At 43.2% G+C, this 23,396-nt stretch overlaps 1 protein-coding gene across 1 annotated transcript in view; it reads right to left on the reverse strand.

The window, feature by feature from the left end:
* Nucleotides 1–8,037: 8,037 nt before the first annotated feature.
* The window catches only part of CEP126 (centrosomal protein 126), a 45,708-nt gene continuing 30,349 nt past the window's right edge, over nucleotides 8,038–23,396 (reverse strand). Inside the window, exons 7-11 of the mRNA XM_036389247.1 lie at nucleotides 14,842–14,966; nucleotides 14,458–14,548; nucleotides 13,721–13,930; nucleotides 11,250–11,313; nucleotides 8,038–8,483 (exon numbers count right to left, since the gene is read on the reverse strand). Coding sequence (XP_036245140.1) covers nucleotide 8,483; nucleotides 11,250–11,313; nucleotides 13,721–13,930; nucleotides 14,458–14,548; nucleotides 14,842–14,966 — 491 coding nt within the window. The 3' untranslated portion in view covers nucleotides 8,038–8,482. The remainder of the gene's footprint in view (nucleotides 8,484–11,249; nucleotides 11,314–13,720; nucleotides 13,931–14,457; nucleotides 14,549–14,841; nucleotides 14,967–23,396) is intronic.

Here is a 23,396-nt window from a genome sequence, read left to right on the forward strand (position 1 = left end):
CAGGGTTGGAGAAGTATTTTATATTCCTCTTCTCTGTCCTAATTCATTGACATAATGAGGCAGCAAAACTGCTATGACTATTGGTCTATCTATCTATCTATCTATCTATCTATCTATCTATCTATCTGTCTCAGAGTGACTAGAAGCCAGGGCTAATGATTTAGTTCTCCAAAGGGTATTAGCCTCTGGAAGATTCAGAATGACATTCGTGTACCTTAAGAGGATACATAAGGTAAGGACACATTCTCACCCATGAACAGAAATGCTACTATCTTGAGTTAACAGAGTACCTGGGCATCAGTCATTGGTTCAAGGCATTTGAGACTCCAAATCTACTTGTCCCTGAGTACTCTGAAAAATGAGGTACCCACAGAGTACATGTAACAAATGCAGCTAATGGGGAACACACATTTCAGAGCAAGGTAAGGGGTGGAGGAGCTGGCCCTGGTAGCCTATTGTGGAGGGGTCTAATCCTCAGACAGTGAGTTTGCCATAATGGTTTGCTCTTACCAGTAGAACCCTTTCTGTCAAGTTTACCTTTTTTCAAAATCAAAGTATGGGGATCTAATAATGTGTGTCTTTTCATATTGACTGAGTGTGTGAATACAAAATATGATTTAAGAAGACTCATTGTGGAGCTTGTCTCCAAAGCTGAGGACAGAAGCTTTCTCCTAGAGTTCTCCTGTTTGACCTCAGCCCTGCTTTTCTTGCTCTGGTGCTAGGTCCCCAGAAACCTGGAAAGGGCAGTTTTCAGAGGGGAGGCTGGGTGATCCTGCTGCAAGCACTGCATTGGGTGTGAATGGCGATGAGACTAAGGAGATAAACACAGAAGGCAATTGAAAACTTTTTGTTGTGAAGATTTAACATAGGATTCATTGCTTTAAGCACTGCCTTGTCAGATCATTGCCCTTTGACAGGGCTTTAATAACTGGAATAAAGCAAACTGTCGAGATTGTCTCTCCAGCTCTTTGTAATAGAGTAAGCATAAATGCTAGAAATCAATTGCACTTGGATAGGAAACTTGTAAAGGAGAACTTTCTTTCTAGAAAGTAAGATTTATGGGAAGTGTGGCTTTTGTAGGAGATAAAGAATAGCTAAAACATTTGGAGAAAAAAAAAGAAGGAAAAGTTCACCTTTTTCTATCCCTTAACACCAAGCATTCAGCCAAAGGAAAAAAGGTATGGACTAAGCAGAAGACTGCCAAAGTTAGTTAAAGCTTATCATTCACATATTGCCTAGAAAATGTAATTCATTCCTATCCTAATTATTTCAAATTTGGCCTGTCTGGCATTCAGTGACAAGTCATTAGCAAGACAGACTTGCAATAGCAAGCTGCTATTGCAGTGCAGTCTGAACTCTTCTGAAAAAACATGCAAAATATTGAAAGGCACAGAAAAAACTGAGCAACATGTTCCTATTTCCCCAGGCTTACCAGAGAGCAAAGGTACAGGATAGGAAGCAAAGATCACCTTAATCCATTTCAAAATGTGTTGGAAAAATTAAGGTGAAAAATTCTGTGCAATTCTTCTGTCACACTGAGGCCAGGAGTTGATGGGAGGATGTTGTATAATTTCATTTAAACACTACTGGGAGTTCAGGCAGAGGAGACCAAACGGAAGGTCTAGCTACAGATCCACCACAAGATTTAAGGATGACTGTTGCTGTTCATTCAACATGCAAAGACTCAGCTGTTGTGCCTTTACTGGGTCCTATTGTCACAAACTGAACCCACCAAAGGTGTGCTGTCAATCTGTACAACATCCACTGTCCCCTGTGCCCCTGTACTGCAGAGTGTTTCTCTACCTGCAGTCTGGCCAATCCATGTTCTTTGCAACAGGAGATGCTATTTAGCAGCAGTTTTCTGTGATGTGCAGCTGGCTACAGTCTGAAGGTTTGCCTGACAAGTTTTTGCTGCCCTGTCTCCTCACCTGCTCTCAGGTGCTTAATATGTGGAAACTGCCATCAAATTTGGGGTTGAGGGGCCTCTCATCTGACATGTGCATCAGCCGTCTGGGAGAACACAGCTCACGAGAGTATTACTACAGCACTTGATATTTGACAGGACCTTGAATAACAGGCTAATAGAGCTGTGTGCTTATTTATACCAGCAACAGCACAGTAGTCAGTGCAGGTGAAATTGGGAAGTCACATGCCGTGATAATGATAAGCTGTCCATGTTTCACATGAGTACGAGAAAGTGGTGATGACAGCTGTGTGGCACTTTGAAGCCAGATGCCTCCTGTATTCCAGATACAGTGCCCTTTAATCTTTTAAGAGCCATGCTGGATTTTGCTGTGCTCTGCATGACTTCATGTCTTGCTGTGACACTCCAAGACAGCCTCCTGCCGAGGTTCTCTGAGCAGAGTTGGTCTGCAGGCTGCAGAGCTGCATTGTGAGCACATACAGACAGGTCAGTCTATTTTCTACCACGGTGAGTGTGGAAAAGAACCTCAATTTTCTTTCTATTGGTGATCAAGCCAAATTGCCTGGCAGCATTACTGAAGTATTAATTAATGTGCTGTACATCTTCTTCTGGATGCACAATGACTGGTTGGCTGTCAACAAAGAGCAGGTTCTCAGTACAGAGCCTCTGGGGCAGCAGGAGGGAAAGTAGCACTCAAGAGTTTATTGTTATTTCACCTTCTGTTGGTTCTTCTGCACTGGAAGAACATTTTTTGGGTAATTATGGATGATTTGCAAATATTAGTTATTTTAGAGCAACTCAACCATGAACAAACATAAATATGTGAAAAGGCATTTTAAGCCATGTCTCCAGAAATCTTTACATGTAATAAGCTTGAGTATGATGTTTCAAATAATCATTCTGAGACTTATTAAGGCTCAGAAGCTTAGCTAAGTGCAGATTTAGACCACTCTGTATGTGACTAGCTATTTTCCTGAGAACTTTCTGACCTAACTGTGTGACAGAAGCTTTCTTTTTTAAATAACCTTATGAATGTTTGCTGGCATGGCAAAGCAAAAGAACAAGATACAATAGCCTCTTGGTATAAATCTCTGTTAATGAGATCAGGACTAGAAACCTCATTGTTCAACTCACATTCTGTCTGAACACAATCTGCTTCTCAAATTATAAATCAGGGGCAAGACACTGTACCATTGTGTAACCCTACACTCTGGCTCTGGAATGTTTCCTAGTCATAAGAGGATTGTCATCATTTCATTTACGAGAGAACTATCAAACAGGCCTGGGCCATATTTGGTCTACAACCCCCCCTTGAAAGAAGACAAATACCCCTGCTTGCAGCAGGATATTTTTTGCAGTAACAGCACAGAAGCATGCATTATAGTGTGCCACATCCTAAAAACAAAAGAAAAAAGCACTGTCAGAAGCAGTGCTCATTACTAAGAAAACTAATTTGTTTATGCATACCCTATATATCTGTGTGCCTCTATAAAACAAATACACATATCTGTAATAAGATCACTGAGTTGGAAGGTTTAGTTCTGTCTGCAAAGGCACAATTGTGTGCATGAAGCCTCTGCCATACCAGAAGACCTTACAGCACATTCTGCTTCAGAAAGAAAGAACTATCCCCTCTGACAATCTCAGACAGACAGAGAGAAGGACTTAGTCACAGGGTGTGGATGGCACAGTCATCTGAAGAGCTCTGAAGGACATAATTGCTTTCACATTTTCATCCAGCTTTCTAACAATCCAAGAAAATGGGGAAAGACTTACTAATTTTTTACTGGCTTAGAAGCTGTCTAGGAAATCCCAAGCTCACTCATTGGCTCCATCAAATGTAGGTTATTAAACAATTAACCTAAATGCACAACCTGCCAGCCAAGTCACCTCTTGTCTTTGGTAGGACACTCTACAGGAAGGGAAAGAGGTTCACCCTTAGCACCCTGTGTTCTGTCTCTCTAGTTCTGCCTGCTCTTAAGAACAATATCATGACAGGTCTGTGTAAATACCATCCTACCCCCATATCCCCACATAGCTTTGTTCTCCAAAGGAGGACCGTGGGCATGTGCTGACTGGACAACACAGAAATCAGTGCTGCCCTGTGAATAATCACCAGAGAATAACACCAGCACTCTGACCGAACGACCTCTGAAGGCTGTGTTCCCCAGTGCCAAACCCTTTGCCTACAGCTGAGAACAGAGTTCAGACCTCTTGAACAGATTGTGTAAGTTTTGCTTTTTATTAGACAGCCAAACTGAAAAATCAGAAAGGGAAATAATTTCCATGGGCAAGAAATGACCAAATTTTTAAGTCAACATTAAACAAAACACTTCACATAGCTTTTGACTAATCTTATTAAGCTAGTCTTAAAATCTTATTTTGAATTGAAAAGTCAATCTTTTAAATTGAAATATTTGAACTTTGTTTTTTTCTTTGATGAAAAATCTGAATATGAATTACTTCATCAGCATTTCCTTTTTTAGAAATATATGTTTTCACTTTTTCAGTTTGCCTAATGGTAACACACTTAAATGATCATTCAATAACAGATAGTGGTCCATTCTACTGGCATTTTTACCTAACTGCAGGATGGCACAACCTGCAAGAGATTCAGCATCTTTTAGAGTCTTATCATGGCACAAGTAAGATCAAATAAAAACATTGCTGAAAATGGAATAAAAAGCATAGAAATTAACCTTTCTCCTTTCCTTTCCTTTCCTTTCCTTTCCTTTCCTTTCCTTTCCTTTCCTTTCCTTTCCTTTCCTTTCCTTTCCTTTCCTTTCCTTTCCTTTCCTTTCCTTTCCTTTCCTTTCCTTTCCTTTCCTTTCCTTTCCTTTCCTTTCCTTTCCTTTCCTTTCCTTTCTTTTTTAAATTTTTCTTCCTCCTTTCCATTTTTCTTTCCTTCTTTTTTTCTTTTTGTTTTTGTTTCTCTGATAGAGCACAAACTACTGGATACAGACTAAATAACAATGTTAACCAATTGCTTCCTTCTCAAAAAAAGAACAAAATTAATAAATACAATAATAGAAATGTTATATGTAGATTCCTGTCACCCATGGACACTTCGGTCACCCTGGATCACTGCTACCATTGTTGCTGGTTTGGGATTTATAGTCACTATTGAAGGAATTGTGTAGCTATGATTTGAAATACAGTTCCAAAAATATTGTGGAGCCATCTCTAGTTATAGGGGGTCAAATTCAGTTTGAGTGAATTCTCTCTTATAAAAGCAATGGTATTAGAGAAGGAATCATTATGAGCCAGATGATTATGAATATTATGATGAGGATGAAAAAAGGCTATGACACCTTCTGTCTCCTTGATGGAGCAGATGTGTTTTAGTGTATTTAGTGAGAAGTCTGGTCATTCCCACACACCACTGACCATGTTTTAGATGGCACTCTGCCCACTCGTTTCTGGTTCAATTTGTATTGTTTATTGTCATTCCTGTTGTGTCTGGAGAATTTGACAGTATCAGTCAGGTTCTCCTCCCAACAGGGGCTTTACCAAAGATGCTGTCACACAGCTCAAGACTTGTGTACTCTATACTGGCCTAACACAGGCAAATGCATATTTTGAGGTAGCCCTTTTGTCTCAAATGATTTGATGCACCCTCCTAGCAGCCTGTGGTATAGCACAGTAGTGTTCACTGCTGCAATTTTACACACACATTGGCTGCCCCAAAACACTGTCAAAAGGGTTTACTTGTGCCTGTTTTGCCTGCAAAACAGAGTGTTCAAAATGCTTGAAACATCATTTACAGGTGTCAGTAGTAGTTCTGCAAAGGCCTTCCCCCTTCACAGGGCTGCAGTTCTTTTAGCCCGTGAATCTGGTAGCTAAAAAAAATACTTTTTTCCCCATGAAAGCAAATTGACCATGAGCAATGGCTGGAGGAGGAGGATCTCTGACTTCTCCCAGTCCCCTTCTTCCCACCCTTTACTGCTGCAGCTCTTGCCCCTGCCAAGAGCTTAGTGCTTATCAATGAGCATAGGCAAGGACCCTGCAGTCTAATGACCATGGCTGGCGGGAAGTTCCAGAAGAGAAAGGAGAACCAGAGCCTTGTTCAGAACTCCCAGGCTGCTGTGGCACGTCCAGCTGCAGCCCAGCCAGTCCCTGTCTTGCTGTGCCTGTCAGTGCTGAGGATTTGTCATAGTCCCCATGTGTCTGTAGCTGCACCTATCCCTCACATCCACGGCACTGTCACGCCTGTCACTTCTGCCTCCAGTGCCAATGGCAGGCCTCAGGTACATTGGCTCCTGCCATCCTAGAGCCTAGATGCAGTTGCTGGAGTGGACGGTGGCAATTTGCTGTGGTGCCCTCCCAGATATAGAGGTAGATAATTTTCTTCCTGGCAGCATTGGAGGCTGCTACACAGGTGATAGAGGAAAAGGTGAACCTTGTTAGGGTAGGGGTGCTTTTACACCCTCTTAAGCCCTGATGGGGCATAAAATTAGCCCATTTCTTCTAACCCTAGCGTTCTCCTGGACATGTCTGCACTCAGGAGGCTGTTTGTCAATGACACCCTCATGAGGCTCTGCTCTGGTTTTTCACAAGTGCTCAGAATCCAGCTGCTGCCCCTGGGCCCACTCTCATAGTGCACATTTCTGATGCCCAAGGGTCACCCTATTTAGACCCCTAAACAAAAATTATACTTCACTGTTGTCATAAGAGCCAAAGTGACCTCAGAAACAAGGTTATTACATTATTGAAGGTAATATTACCTTAGTTGAAGTCTGTAATGCTAAATCAAAAAACTAATTTGAAATTACTTTCCTGGAAATGTAAATGCAGGCACCTGCTTTTGAAAGAATATCTTCAGGTAATTGAGGAAGTTGACTCATGGGCTTTACTTTTGCCACCTAAACTGCCACCCAGGAGTAGAGACCTGGTTAAGCTGCTGCTCTGGCTTGCTGACTAGCACTACCATGGCCTCTGGTATTTGGATTATTTGCTTTCCTCTCTCTTAATCTCTGTTGGGAAACCTTCCCCCGCTATTTAAATATAAAATCCTCACCATACTGGAATGTCACAGGGGACTGCTGACAAACAGAGATGTAAGGGCTCAGTATTTCAGGGCAACCAATTTTGAGTCCAACTCAAAATGCCCCTTGTTAGTTTGTTTCATGCCTTTTGCTGGGAATTCTACATTTATTTGAGACCAAAGACCAAGTAAGTACTGACACACATCAAAATCCTTTAGGCATGTGGACTTCAGCTACATTTTCCCTTTTCTGGCAGAACTATCAGAGCAGATGGCAACAGCAGTCATAAGAAACCAAGTTTCTGCAATTTTGATGTTTAAATACAGTTTATCTTAACAGTCTCCAGACTGACGTCCCCTTTAAGCCAGATTTTTCCTCTAAAGATGTAGTAATGCCTAGCTAGAGGAGAAAGGTTATTTATTATTTATTATTCCAGTTTTCAAAATATTTTCTTGAAAGACTCAATCTTTCCCTAAACCTTCTTTGTAAAATTTAAGCTGCTATTTGCTATATGTAGTTCACCTTAGTCTTGGCTGACACAATGCACCAGCAGGTAGCTCTAAACCCTGAGAAACTGTCCATTGTTAAGATGGGCACATGTTTTCCTCTTCTCTTTTTCTTGAAGGCTGGTTCCTTCCTAAGCAATGGCAGCACTTTTTAAAGACAATGATATGATGACCTTGGTATGATGGGGAACAACCAAGTTTTTAAAATACTTTTGCCAAATGATCATTTAAGATCTTCTTTTGGGAAGATGCATTCCATTTATAGAATACCAGTCTCTAAATGGGGGGAGATGTTCCTGTGGTTGCACTCTTATGGCACTGAGTCCACCCCTGAAATAAGGCTCTCCTAGGCTTCCATACACTTTGTTTCAAAGACTAGCAGAAACACTGTGTGGGGATCAGGCACAGCTCTGGTGGAAGTACAGGAGAGCTTAACCCCCGAGACAATTGTTACTGTGTAGGTATGAACAACTGCTTGTTTAACAAAAAAAAAAGAGATGAGGATGTGGTGCCTGAGTACTTGGTTTAGTGGCAAACACTGCAGTGTCAGGTTGATGAACTCAATGATCTTCCAACTGAAATAGTTTTGTGATTTTATGATTCTATGAATGTTTATCTTTTTATTACTTTTTATTGAAACAGCAGAGGAAGTGAACAAGAAGTTAAAAACTTACCGTTTCTTAGCAATTAACTTCACAAATTGAAGTATCATGCTTGTTAACAAAAGGTCTTTAATCCAGAACTAACATAACAATTCTGATGGGTTTTTTTAAATTGATTTTACAATAAAGTGCAGAATAAAATAGACTGAGTTATCCTAAAAATGCTTACCAGTCAATTGACATTCATTATTTGAGTTTCTGCTTTCTTCTTAATTTTGTTGCTAATTTTGTATTTTCAAACATTATACACACTGCATATAAAGTACATAAAGCCACAAGATCCTGTAGCAGATACTGTCAGTGTCTCCTGTACAATTGCAGTGGGTTGCCAGCTGGAAGTACTCTGGTACTGCTGTGAGGCTATTGCAGGGCTCACCCAAGGGGAGGACAGGCATTGCTGAATACTCTATAATAAAACAGAATATAGTGAGATATGCATGTATATAAACAGAAATGTGATTATGTATAACATTCAAGAAGTATAATTTGATGGTATCATGTGATCTATTTTCCATTCTATAAAAAACTACATACCTTCATCTGGATTTAGAGGTTGGTATTACAGAGTACAAGGTCCTTCACAGAAATTACTGTGTAAATATCCATATTTTATCTGGGTGCTCTGAAACGAGGAGAGCTGAAACAGGTTGTTCTCTTGGTGAAGTAAAAATTTAAAACCCCATTGTTTCTCCCAGTAGATTTGATCTCATTCATCTGTACTTTTTCTGCAGCTGGATGCTTATATGACAGTTCATTGTTATCATCAAGAAGAATTCCAAACCAGTGGCTGAGATTTGAATGTATATCTATAGCTGGACACCTGTTTCAATGTGTAAGTATATACTTGTAGTGAAAGGAGGGTCTTAAATGTCCATCAGAGAACTTGAAGTTCCAGAGACTGGACAGACTGAGCAATATCTAGTGTTTGTATCGTATTCATGAAATAAAAATATTGTAGATGAATTAGTGGGAGAAAGCTTTGTTGCAGACCAGTCAGCCAAGAAAGGATTCTGTCTACTGAAAGCCATGGAAATGCATTGGTGAGGAAAACAGCTTTGTTTTTTTTTTTTTTATTTTTAATGTTGGGCAGACCATGAAGGACCAGAGTTCAAAAATGCATTATTAAAACACACTTAGATCCAATAAAGGTAACTGTGCAGAAAAAAACAAAATTAAAAAAAAATTTAAAAACAAAAGTTGTTTAGCTGTAAACAACTAAATTTATAATATAGGAGGCAGAAGAAAGGAAGTTGAGCTTCCAAGTCACACCTATTACTGAGATTCATAAGAAGAAAGGCACTGATGCACAGTTGTCTTTTCAGAGTCTCACTTCAAAACCGAGCAATCATTTTGAATTTAGGAGCTGGGATACTTCCTGGGGTGTTTCAGTCTCAAATTCAGGGAGTTGTAAAAGCCTTATGAATAAAGAACATTTTCTTTAACATTTTTGGTAACAGCTTATCCAGTAAAGTATATGCAGTATGCGAAGCAGATCATCTTGAGTGTGATCACACAGCATGTACAGGACCATGAGGGTATCAGGCCCAGCCAGCATGGGTATAGGAAAGACAGGTCCTCTTTGACCAACCTGATCTCCTTCTATGACCAGGTGACCCACTTAGTGGATGCAGGAAAGGCTGTGCATATTCTTTATCTGGACTTCAGTAAAGACTTTGGCACAGTTCCCCACAGCAGTCTCCTAGAAAACTGGCTGCTTATGGTATGAATGGATGCACTCCTCTGTGACGGTGGTCACAGGGGTCTTAGGATGAGTGAAGAGACGTAGATCTGACTCTATGTTACAGAAGGCTTGATTTATTATTTTATGATATATATTACATTGAAACTATACTAAAGAATAGAAGGAGAAGTTTCATCTCAGAAGGCTAGTTAAGCTAAGAATAGAAAAGAATGATAACAAAAGGCAGCTGCCTCAGACTCTGTCTGACAGCTGGGCCTTGATTGGCCATTAATTATAAACATCTAAGATGCGCCAATCAAAAATCCACCTGTTGCATTCCACAACAGCAGATAACCATTGTTTACATTTTGTTTCTGAGACCTCTCAGCTTCTCAGAAGGAAAAATCCCAAGAAAAGGATTTTCACAAAATGATGTCTGCGACACTCCTCAGAGATTAAAAAACTGAATAGTTGGCTGAGCCCAGAAAGTGGTGGTGCCTGGAGGTACATCCAGCTGGCACCCGTCACAAGTGGGTTTCCCAAGGGCTCAGTGCTGGGGCCAGTTCTTTATCACTGATCTGGATTAGGGGATGAATACACTCTCAGTCACTTTGCAGCTGACACCAAGTTGGGTTGGAGTGTTGATCTGCTGGTGGCTCTGCAGGGAAATCTGGACAGGCTGGATCAATGGTAGAAGTTGGTCAATGCCAACTGTTGAGGTTCAACAAGGCCAAGTGCTGGGTCCTGCACCTGAGTCATTGCAACCCCAGGCAGTGCTACAGGCTGGGGGCAGTGGCTGGAAAATTGCTCACTAGAAAAGGACCTGGGGATGTTCATCAACGGCAGCTGAACATGAACCAGCAATGTGCCAAGAAGGCCGATGGCATCCTGGCCTGGATCAGCCAGGTGTGGCCAGCAGGAGCAGGGCAGTGACCGTCCCCCTGTAGCCAGCACTGCTGAGGCCACAGCTCCAATGCTGTGCTCAGTTCTGGGCCCCTCAGTGCAAGAGAGACATTGAGGGGCTGGAGCGTGTCCAGGGAAGGGCAACGGAGCTGGGGAAGGCTCTGGAGCACAAGTGCTGTGAGGAGCAGCTGAGGGAGCTGGGGGTGTTCAGCCTGGAGAAAAGGAGGCTCAGGGAAGACCTTACTGCAAAGAACTACAAATTATTTCTGAGTTACATATACTTCAAATGGACCCTGCTAAATGACTGTTCCTTAGAAGTTCTTGGGACTTCCTGGACTTAGCAAATGTCTTCAAATACCAAAATGGAAATGAAGCCAGAGGATGAGGCAGTCTGACATAAACTGTTAAAGCCTGTTTACAGTAATATAAAGTTCATGTTTGTTGGGGTTTTTTTTACATAAACAGAAAATAGGGCAAGCCAGCTGAATAGATTGATATCAGTATTTTCAATTATATTTTTACAATAAAATAAGCCATAAGGTTAGTTTGTAGAAATTAAAGCTAAACACATTTAAATTAAATACTTACTAAGGGTTGCTTATCTGCAAAACATGTGAAGCAAATGGGTTTCTGGTAATGGCTTTTTGAACATCTGAAAAAAGCATTAAAGTATATAATGAATATCAAATAAAAAATACTTCAATAAAAATAAGATTCACAGTCAAATATTCAGCTAAAAACTTTCTGAAGGCTGTGAAAATGTAATTTAATAGCACTGGTTTTATTTCCCCTGCCAACAGCTGCTGAAGTATAGGCCATACCTCTATTTTTAAAATTTGCATCTAAATAGTATATGAACAAAAAATTTAGTACCAATAAAGACATCTAAAGCTAGAGAAAAGAATGCTATCTACTCATCAGCAACAAATATTCCAAATGTAGATTGGCTAGTGATTGACTGCTATTCATTAAAAAGACCAATATAAAGCTACACGATTTTTCAATTTGGTAACATGTGAAAACAAAGCCAAAAGAAGGGATGCAAAAAGATAACAGCTTAGAAAAGCAATGTACTTGTACGACGTGTGAATACCTACAACACTTAGTTACTTACAAGTACTTACATGTAAGTCTACCTGTAAAATTTCCCAGCTTCCTACTACCAGTATTAATCCCCAAATAATTAGGCATGCTAATTACATTTCTGAGACACATATGTACGTGTATGTATTACACTAATTTTCACAGTTACTTCATTTGCAATCTGTTAATTCCTATGATTCTTTCACTGTTTCTTCCATACTGCTATGTACTTTTCTTACAGTTTTCCTTTTCACATTTCAAAAAATTCAGCGTTGTTGCTCCCAGATATTTTGCTGAATTCACCTTTCCCTTCTTTGTAGTTTCTCTGTTACTTACACAGAAATTTAATTTTTATATGCTCATATTTCTCTTTTCATATCCACTTTCTTAACCTGAGCACATCATACTAAAACAGTTTCCTGGTAAAAAATGGATTTTTAAATTTCCATTTGCCTGGAAGGTAAATGGAAATTTACCTTCCAGGCAAATGGAAGGTAAATTTCCATTTACCACAGGTTATGATACAATGAAATTCTGAACCACTGTTTCACAGAGCAAGAATTGTAAGCTACAGCTGCACAAAGTTTCTAAACAACTGCAAAGATCTTTTATTCTATTGTTGCAGTCTATAGGAAACTGAAGCTTTTTTCCTCAAAGTGAGACTATTCACCATATAATGTAGAAATACACAGATAGTGTGCAGAAGTTTAATAAACCCTGGTTTAGTTTGATTCCAGTCAATAAGGGGGTAAACTTAGATAAACTGATCATAAATAGTGCAGTCCAGAAGGAATAGCAGTGGAATAGTAAAGTGAAATCAGTGGACATTTGGAAAGCATTTTATTTCTAATAAATCAAATAATTAGCATTTAAAATTTTATATGAAAAAAGTGCAAGGAAAATGTAAAATTCAGGAGACACCTGGCAATTCCATGTAGAGCACAAATGACAAGCAGTTATTCCAATCATATAAAAAGCCAATCAGCCAAGCAGAAGAGACTAAGTCATAAGGTTCCCACTGATTTCAAGTACAGGATGGAGCACACAAAATACCAAAACTATGCCAAACTAATGTGAATTTTCAATGGAAGACCGGTATGATCACATCAGTCAAAACAAATCCTAAAGCAGCAAGAGACTCAGGAAGTAAGTTTGTTCTTCAAGTGCAAGATCATAGGATGACTAAAGAAAGCATTAGCTGACTAATCACAGGGGAAAAAATTATTAAGAACAAGTACAGACTTTTCCCCCACATTCTTCAGCAAAATGGAAGCTGTGGCTGGGGAGTTCATACAAAGAGCACCAGTATAAAGCAGGTAAGAAATCCACCTGGCATAAAGGAAGAACAAGTTAGAGAACACTTAGGTAAGAATGCCATTTTTAAATGGTTGCACAAGTAATATTCATTTATACATTTATATTTATCTGCAGCAATGTCAGAACTCCTTATTTATTATTTCTAGTCTTTCAGAATTCATGGAGAAGAGAAACATTCTAAACTATTAGAAGAAAGAAAATGAAAAGCCCATTCATTATAAAGGGCTACATTTGCAAAACTGTATGACATAGAGGGCAATAATTTGCAAAAAAATTGCAAAAAAATGAAGATGGATAAGCTTTGGAACAGATTTCCAAGTGAGGCTGATGGACCCGATGCACCTTGACGGAACAACTTTGACAAACATCTCTTACAAACAACAGGTATCTGAAGATATCCTCCCATCACATTTAGAGTTATTCTTTACATAGAAAAATTCATAATTATTTTAAATTAATTTCATTGACTTAAAGAAGGGTTTCCTGATTTTGATACACTGTTTGATACATTTAGTAAACAACAACAACAACAGCAACAACAGCAACAACAGAAAATATTTCTATTACAGGATTCTTGGTTTCATCCAAAAAATCGATGGCAACAAAATATAAAGTTATTTAATCAACAGATATAGCAGTATATTTATTATCCAACTTACTTTGTAGCTTTTCATCCAGACAATCCAGAGACTGGAAAATCTTCTGTTCTTCTATGGAAAGGGTACTCCTGCCTGGACATAGAGCCCTTTTAAGCAGTGAGAGCTGTCTGTCTGGCTTCACATGGTCCATGACTGCCAGGATTTCACCCTCTGCAATTGGCGTATTTGCTAGTTTTTCTGCCACTAGAAACTGAGCAGTGCTTTCTGAAACTGAAGAGATTGCAGGGGGATCTTCAAATGAGAAGGGCTCATTTGAATAAACATTTAAATAAACTGCTCTTTTTCATAACCATAGGTCTGTGAAATACAAAATTGACTTTAAAGAAGAAAAAGGTAGGAAAATCAAGAAACATGATATGTTAGAAAAGGAAATAATTAAGGACACTAATTTATCTTACAAGTAGTACCAGAGTAGGTACTATTGAGTTTGGAAATATGTAATGATACCGAGCAATACCTGTCCACATCATACAGTTATATGTGACACATACAGTTAAAAAAACTCTAGGAATTGAATAAAAATTGAATATATGTTGTAATGCATTTATAAAACCATTAATATCATGCTATATGATGCTATATCTTATCTTTACAGGAAAAAAAAATGCTGTATAGAATTACACTTTCTTACTTAGAATCACTGATGCTAAAAGACACAAGCCATGTTACACAGTGGGTATATTCTGTCATTCTACTTTATGTATAATAAAGAACTGAAGTGAGTTGTGTTACTATACCTTCCTCAGATTTAGAGATGTTTTTCATCTTTTGTACTGGATCAAATGCAGATTGAATGGGACTCAGCTGGGCAGCTGGACATAATGAATTCTATCAAAAATATTGTAAGAGTGTTTTAAGTATAATTTAAAGTAACTATACTACCTTCTGAACATATTTTAACATTTTGTATTACCAAATGTTTTCAAGTGAAAAAAATATGGTACACAAATATAGAGATGTATTCTAGTTGGTTTTATTCTTTTCATTAGCAGTGACAACAAGGTGTTTATAAGCATTGATTCAAAATCATGTGACAATGAACAAATGTTTGACATTCCTGAAACTCTTTCCATTTTGAAGATAAATAACATTTTAATTTTTTTATGGTGTTTTATACTAACCTGTGCACGATGAGCAGGCTTCCATATTTTAGAGATGACACTTTGTCTTCTGCATTCTGAAAAACCTCGGTGTTTGATTTCATAGTTGCCAAAAACCCGATTTTGTCTTGTAACAGGAACACCACCTTAAATGACATGCAGACAAAAGTAAACCAAAATGTGTAAACAACACAGTAAATATAGTAGTAGCAGAACTAACAATGGGGAATGAATGTCTCTGTCCACATTTAGATAGTTACATGTGATTCTCCCTAAATTGTCTTGGATGTGGACATAAGGAGCTTAAGTGAAACCCCATGTTGAGTCCCAGAAAATAAAGATGGTCTGTACAGGGGTACCAAGTGTTACCAAGTAAAAAGGAGAATGAAAGTTGAGCTGTGATATAAAAAAATATCAAATAAGTAATGTTTTAGAAAATAAACTGCATTTAGAGAATAATCTTAAAGTCTAACTGCCCAATACAATAAATCACTGTTGATAAATTGTTGGATCTATATGTTAATTGATTCAACTGCCATTAAGATTCCATAGTATTGTGCAGAAAACATGTAGTAGTTCACAAAGTTTACGTGTTTCACAAAATCACAGAGTGGTAGAGGTGGGAAGGGACTTTCTGAGGCCATCTGGTCCAGTGCCTCCACTCTAGCAGGGTCACATAGAGCTCATTGCCCAGGACCATGCCCAGATGGCTTTTGAGTGACTCCAAGGATGGAGACTCAAGAAAGTCTCTGGGCAATTTATGCCAGTGCTCAGTCACTCTTGCAATATAAAAAAGTTTCCTGGTATTCAGAGGGAACTTCCTGTGATTCAGTTTGTACCCACTGCTAAGGTACTTTCAGTGGGCAACATAAGTCTAGTAAGTCTAAAAGTCCTCTTTGCAGCTTCCTCCCAGGTATTTACAGATATTGGTAAGACTCCCCAAGACCTTCTCTTCTACAGGCTAAATACTCCAAGCTCTCTCAGCCTTTCCTCATAGGGGTGCTCCTGTCCCTTTACCATCTTTGTGGCTCTTTGCTAGACACTCTCCAGCATGTCCATGTCTCTCTTGTACTGAGGAGCCCAGAACTGAACACAGTGTTCCAGGTGTGGGCTCACAGGCATTGTGAGATTTAAAAATCATGGATTTAAACTTTATTTCTATAGCTTGGCATTTTGTAGTTAACCTTGTTAATTCATACCTCTTTGTGCTAATTTTTAAAAGGCAGTACTGATGTGCAGCATTTTCTCTCAGCCAGAGAAGTCTAATCTAGACACAGTACCTCAAATTTATCTCAGTTTTGCCTGGTGTAGCAATACATTTTCAAAATGGAAGCCTCAAGTCTCAAAATTAAAATTATGTTCTTAATTAAACTTTCATGCATACAAATAAAGTGGAAATGCAAATTAGTATTTTCATGTGCAACTCAGGAATCTACATACCAAGGAGATACTATATTCTTATTTGTAAACACAGTTACTAGATTTGTAAATGGAGTTACTAGATTTAAACTTGGGAACAAAAATGACCTATTTATTTACACAATAAATATTTACATGTGCAGTTTAATGAGCAGTTCATAATTTGACCAAGAGTTGCATTGCTGATTCCAACACAATTTTATTTCTTTTATGGTTATTACAGTGACATTAAAGCAGAATTCTTATCACTCATAGAAAAAGAACTCATCCTAGAAACATATTTGAAACTAGTCATCTGGCTGCTGTCATCAACAGTAACATGGGACACACTAGCTTTGAAACATTGCCATTTAGTTATATGCAAATTATTGTAACACAATACATGGTGCTGAATAACATCTGAAAAGGAAAGGTGATCATGTTATATTAAATATGAGAGAAAATTTTAAAAAAAGAAAAAATAACTCACTTGTTATATTAGTAATCACATAATGTTTTTCTGAAAAAATATAATTCAAAGTTGCTTTATGTCTGTGCATCAATACTTAATTTAATTAATTTACACGACTAGATCAATGCCAAGGAGAACATTCATTTGAGATATATAAGATAAAATAATGATAATCAATAGTATCTTTAGGGAATGAGATTTTAGCAGTCTACTGTAATTTAACTTTAAGCATGTTAATTAGCCCCATATTTGTCACAGGCTAAAGGTTAAACACGTTTTTAAAGCCTTTACTGACTGAACTAGAAAGGTGTTAAAAATTCTAATATCCAGCTAGAATAATATGCTATAATGTTGCTGCGGTGCTGGGATGATGAGTTTGCCCGGCTCACGTTCAGCCCCGATCAGCGGCGAAGGGGCGCTTGAGGAGCCCGGAGCTCCTATCGCGCCTATGGGTCCCGAAGAGATCCACGATGCGAGAGCAAAGGAGGGCGGCAGACGCAGGGAGGCGCAGGCAAGGAAAGGAGGACTCAGCCTTCAGGAAGGGTTGGCAGGTTTATTGGAGGAAGGTCGAAGGGGGAGAAAAAGCAGGGTGGAGGGAGAAGGACTGAGCACCGAACTGAGGGCAAGTGACAGCTTATAAGGGAAGGGGGAGGGCCTGGGAGGGGCAACACGACAGCAAATGAGGGTATGAAAAAACTGATACATAGTTTGATGAACGCATGAGGCTAACAAATCAGCAAAAAACTGGGGAGGGGTCCCTGCCCTTGCCCAATCACTTGACACCCTGGGGAGAAGGTTCTAGAAGGAAAGGCAGGGCTGCCGAGTGATGGACAAAGGCCAGGGGTGGGGACAACAAGACACATCTGATGGATAGGGGAGGGGAAACATGATAGACAAATAACGATAAGAAATTGGGGATTTCCAGGGAAAGAGGGGGAAACTATTCAGGATGAACCAGACCAAATCAAACAACGTTACATCACACACCACCACATCTCCCCCTTTCGCAAACAACAAAAAAAGGAAAGGGGGGATGGGGGGGACTAACTTATTCAGGGAAGGAGAACTGGGTTTTAAGAAACGTGAACTAAATATTCGAATGGTTCTGGCTCATCACTGAATAAAAAACAGATAGGCGGAAGAAGGGGGTCAGGGGGCTTTCTTCGGCGCCTCCAACTGGCGACACGGACTTGTTGCTCTTTCGCCCGGTGTTTCGCTTCCCTGGGCACAAAAGGCCGAACCCACTTTGAGGGCACCCACTTGGGACCAGAAGGAGTGAGGACGCAAGCGTACCCTCTCCCCCAGGTCACCAAGTCAAAGGGTCCTTGGGTCTGCCAAGTCTCCGGGTCCTTGATGAGGACCGGAGGCTTGGCTGTAGGTTGCAGCGCGTTGTGGCTCCCGAAGTGTCTAACCATGGGCGGGTTCAGGCTCTCAAAGGAACAGTTCAAAAAATTCAAAGTGAACATCGCCTTTGAGAGTCTGATGTGAGGGGGCTCTACCTTTGTGGTGGATTTCTGGTGTTCTAAAGTTTTCTTAAGGCTTTGGTGAGCCCTCTCTACCATGGCTTGGCCTGTCGGGGAATAGGGGATGCCTGTTCGATGTTCTATTCCCCATTGCTGCAGGAACTGGCGCAGTTCCCTGGACTTGTACGCAGGCCCATTATCAGTTTTGAGCAGCCTAGGGATGCCCAGAACAGCAAATGCCTGAAGTAGGTGTTTTTCGACATCCGCTGCTCTTTCCCCCGTGTGGGCGGAGGCGAATACCGCGCCGGAGAAAGTGTCTATCGAGACATGAACAAAGCTCAACCGGCCAAAGGAGGGAACATGAGTGACATCTGTTTGCCACACTTCACAGCTCGAAAGTCCTCTAGGATTTGCCCCCAGGCCCAATGATGGAAGCTGGTGGGACTGGCACTGGGGACATGTCGCCACGATAGCTTTGGCCTGTTCGCGCGTCAGATTGAACTGGCGAACAAGGCCAGGCGCGTTTTGGTGGAACAGCTGGTGGCTTAGTTTGGCCTGACCGAAGCGATCAGGGAGCGGGGCCACCTGAACAGGAGCGGCAAGGGCATCAGCGCGCCTGTTGCCCTCCGCAATGAACCCCGGCAAGTCGGTGTGCGACCTTACGTGCATTACGTAGAAGGGCTGCTCTCGGTGGGAGACTAAATTTACAATTTTGGAGAGTAGCTCGAAAAGACGAACATTCGAGACGTCCTGGAGGATTGCTCCCTCCGCTCTGGACACTACACCGGCTACATATGCCGAATCAGTTACCAAATTGAATGGCTCAGAGAACCTCTCAAAAGCCCGGACGACTGCATCTAACTCAGCCACTTGTGGCGATCCTTCCACCACAGTGATGTCTGCCTCCCACCGCTGAGTTTGAGGATCCCGCCAAGTCATCACTGACTTGTGGGATGCTCCAGATGCGTCAGTGAAAACGGTCAGGGCATCGAGGGGTCTCTTGCTCTGCACTGACTTGATGGTGAAAACAAATTCTTGATTAAACAATTTGTGGGCCGGCCGATCTATCGTAATTTGGCCCGTGTAGCTGTCCAAAGCTAGTTGTAAAAGTTCGTTCGTCTGAAGGACGTTCTCAAACATTGTTAATTTGAGGTGGCCCGTGCCGAATTTAATGGGAAGATGAATGCATGTCAAGTCCTCACCTGCCAGCTCCCTGATCCGTGATCTCGCTTTCCGGATCAGGTCAGCCACCAGCTCCAGTGGCGATGTCATTCTCTTGGACCTGTGGTGGCTCAGGAATACCCACTCTATGATCAAGAGAGGGTCCTTCGCCCCGCGGTCCTTGCTCTTCCCGATGACTCCGTCCCACTGGAAGAGCATGCCGTGAAGGTGTGGCAGTTTTCCCAAAACAATAAAACGGAATGGCAGGCCCGGTTGGTACCGGTGGGCCTGCCTGGCCGAGATTAAACTCTGAATTTTCTCCAGAGCGGTTTTGGCCTCCGGGGTGAGGGTCCTGGGAGAACTCAGCTCCTCTCCCCCCTTCAACAAATTGAAGAGAGGGGTTAGGTCTTCCGTGGGAATACCCAACCAAGGTCTCACCCAATTTAAAGAACCACACAGTTGGTGGGCATCTGCTAGGCTTCGGATATTGCTTTTTATTGCCAATTTTTGCGGAACAATGGTCCGCTTGGTAATTTCAAGGCCGAGGTACCGCCAGGGTGGCATCCTTTGAATCTTTTCCTGCGCCAGCTCAAATCCTGCAGCAACCAACGCAGTGGTTGTCAGGTCAAGCGCATGGGCCAACAGGTCGTCGTCTGGCGCACAAATCAAAATGTCATCCATATAATGATGGATGATGGCTGACTCCACAGCTGCACGAACAGGGGTCAGCAGGGAAGCGACGTACCATTGGCAGATCACCGGGCTGCACTTTAAGCCTTGTGGCAATACTGTCCAATGGTAGCGCTTGCCTGGGGCTTCACGGTTGATGGATGGAACCGTGAAGGCGAAGCGCGGCGCGTCATCAGGGTGTAGGGGAATTTGGAAAAAACAATCTTTTATGTCAACAACTGCCAAATTCCAATCTTTAGGGAGCATCGCAGGGGACGGCATCCCTGGTTGGAGGGGTCCCATATCTTTAATAACTGCATTAATTTGACGGAGGTCATGCAGGAGTCGCCATTTGTCTTTGTTGGGCTTTTTGATGACAAAGATGGGAGAGTTCCAAGGCGACATGGACTCTACTAAATGCCCTTTCTGTAGTTGTTCCTGCACGAGCTCGTTGAGCGCCGCTAATTTTTGTTTGTTTAGCGGCCACTGCGCCACCTGTACTGGTTCATCCGAAAGCCAATCCAGCTTCCAGGTGGGGCGCTCAGCAGTGGTCGCTGCCCGAAAAACCTGGGGAGCCACTGGTAGGTCAATTCGGGCTCCCCACTGGGCCAAGAGATCCCTCCCCCACAGGGGTTCCGTATAATCTAAAACAAACGGACGAACCGAAGCCAATTGTCCGTCGGGCCCCGTAATTTGTACGATGCTCTTCGATTGTTTTGCCAATTGAAGCCCTCCTACACCTCTGATGTGGCCAGGGACGCTTTGCAATTCCCAACGCGACGGCCAATCCCGAGAGGGAATAACCGTGACGTCTGCCCCTGTGTCCAGCAAGCCGCGTAGTGCGACTTGCTCTCCCCCCTTTTTTAATTTACAAATAAGTTTGGGCTTTTCATGCCCAAGAGTTTGAGCCCAGGCTACTGTGGGTATGTCTGGAGCCTGGGTTGCCGATTGAAATTCCGGAGGTGGTAAAACGGAAACAGCATACGGTGGTGACACGACAAAGAATTGGGCCATTATTTGCCCTTTCGGTAGGAAGAGCGGGGGGTGGACACAATGCAGCATGAGTGAGATTTGTTCCGAGCCAGCGGGAAGCAGGCTCGGGACAATACTCACTTCTGGTGGGGTCGCCTTTGTGTCGCCTAGGACGAGGAGACTGTGGCTTTGACGTTCCCAGTTTGTTAGACCCTCCGGGAGGACAGCAACGTGGTGGAAACCGGCGGAACGGAGATGTAATGGTTCCGCAAGCTGCAACCTACGGGAGGAAACACAGGATGAAAGAGCATGAGTATTAATAGGTGGTGTTTGTGTCAGTCCGGCATGAAGGTCAAGTCCAGTTGGAGGCATTATCTCACTGTTCTCCCTCTTCTCCCGCCAGGACGGATGGTGTGAACAGGCCTCCGCATTTGTGTCCTGGCGCAGGGGGCCGCTGCGCTGTTTAATTAGTTTTTTTGAACAGTTTGCCCGTGGGTCCCCTGCACGGACTTTTTGAACTCATAAAATTGTTGTTTGAGGGGACATGCGGGCATCCAGTGCCCCAGCTTCCCACACAGGTGACACGGTGTGGCTGGAGGCTTGGGCACCGGGGTCGACGTTGTTGGCAGCGGCTGCACGGCAGTGGGACAGACGTCGGTGGTGGATGGGGGCTCCTCGACGGCGGCGGCGGCAGGGCAGAAAGGTGTTCTCAGGCGGGCGGCTGCGGCAGGTGGTGGTCCGGTACCTGATGGGACTAATACCTTTTTCCCACACACCAAAAGCATGTCCCGCAGGGTGGGAGCTGGCTCCAGAGGGAGGCTGTTGATCGCATCTTTGCAAGCCGAGTTGGCATTGAGGAATGCCATCTCTTTTAACAGCTCGGCTTGCAAGTGTTCTCCTTCAACCTGATAGTTAATGGATTTTCGGAGCCGCTCCACAAACTCGAGGAATGGTTCCTCGGCACCCTGCAGGACTTTGGCATATGGGACCTGGGGTGTGGCCGCTCGCAACCCCAAGAAAGCTTTCTCAGCTGCCCGGGCAGTTTGCTGCAGAACCTCTACGGGTATGGCTCTGACTTGGGCTGCTCCGTCACTCCAGTTCCCCGTCCCAAGCATATGGTCAATGGAAATGACCTCTCCGTCTGCACTCGTCCGGGAGTTCGGGGAATCCCATAGGGACGGGAGCACCTTCAAGGCTTCCTTTCTCCACGCTGCCTCCCAGAGCACTTGCTCGGTGGAATTGAGGAGGCAGCGGAAGACTCGGCGGAGGTCGGCAGGTGTAATGACCGACTCCGCCAGGACGGCCTGAAGGAGTCCCCGAAAATATTCGGAGTCCCTCCCGAACTCCTTCTGTGCTTTGCACAGCTCCTTCATGGACGAGTGAGAGAAGGGGACCCATTGAGCCAGGGTTGTCCCATCTCCCGCGGGATGAAAAACGACCGGGGCTGCTGATGGGACTGCAGACAGCTCCGGTCCCCGGCTCGGGACCCCCCCCCCGCTAGCCCCCAGAGCGTGGGAACCGGAAGGGAGGGCGTGGGAACCGGGAGCGGGGGAGGGAGGGTCCCGGCGTGGGAACTGGAGGGAGGGTTCTGCAGCAAAGTGCCTCCCCTTGTGGGAGGGGCCACATGACGTCGTTGCGGAGGCGGGGGGTGGTGGGAGAGGAGGGGAAGGGGGAGGAGTTGCAGGGGGTGAAGGCGGGGGAGGAGGGGGAGGAGTTTCGGGAGCAGGGGGCGGAGGAGGAGGGGGGGGAGAAGGGGGAGGGGGAAGGGGAGGGGACGTGGGAGGAACCCGCGAGGGGGGAAGGGGAGGGATTTGGGGGGGGGCTCGGGAAGGAGTGGGGGAACTCTGGGAAGGAGAAGGGGGTTTTTTAGGATTGAACACGCGGTCCCCTCCATTTTGGGATGATTTGACGCCATCTTGGCGAGAGGACCGCGGAGAACTGAAACGAACTTTGGGTTTAACAACTGGGGTCGAGGGGGTGCGGAAAGAGGGAGCAGGAACAGTCTCCTCCGGAGGTTGGCCAGACCTTCGGAGGCTCGGGGACCGAGTCGCCCGCGAGGAGCTCAGGGACGGATGACTCCCTGGCGCGGGGCTGTCGCGGGCTGCTCCCCGCAGGGACTCGGTTCGGGAGGGCGGGCGCGAGGAACGAAGGGCAGGTGCATGGGGACGGGGAGAACTGGGGTATAACTGGGGGTCCGCTGGCTGAGTCCGGGAAGAGGGTTTAACAGCGAGGGCAGAAATTAAAAGGGATATTAAACAAAAATGGCTCTGAAAGGATTTGCCGCCAGCTTGGATCTCTCTCTGAAGGCGGGATTGGACTCGCCTCAGGAATTTGGGATCCCGAACTGACTCGGCATTTAAATCGGGGTAGGTATGGGTCAGCCAGCGGACTAAACTTTTAACTTCCCTTTTATTAAACTTATAATTCCCACCCCCCAGGGT

Source organism: Molothrus ater, chromosome 2 (assembly GCF_012460135.2).
Source record: "Molothrus ater isolate BHLD 08-10-18 breed brown headed cowbird chromosome 2, BPBGC_Mater_1.1, whole genome shotgun sequence".
NCBI lineage: Eukaryota > Metazoa > Chordata > Aves > Passeriformes > Icteridae > Molothrus > Molothrus ater.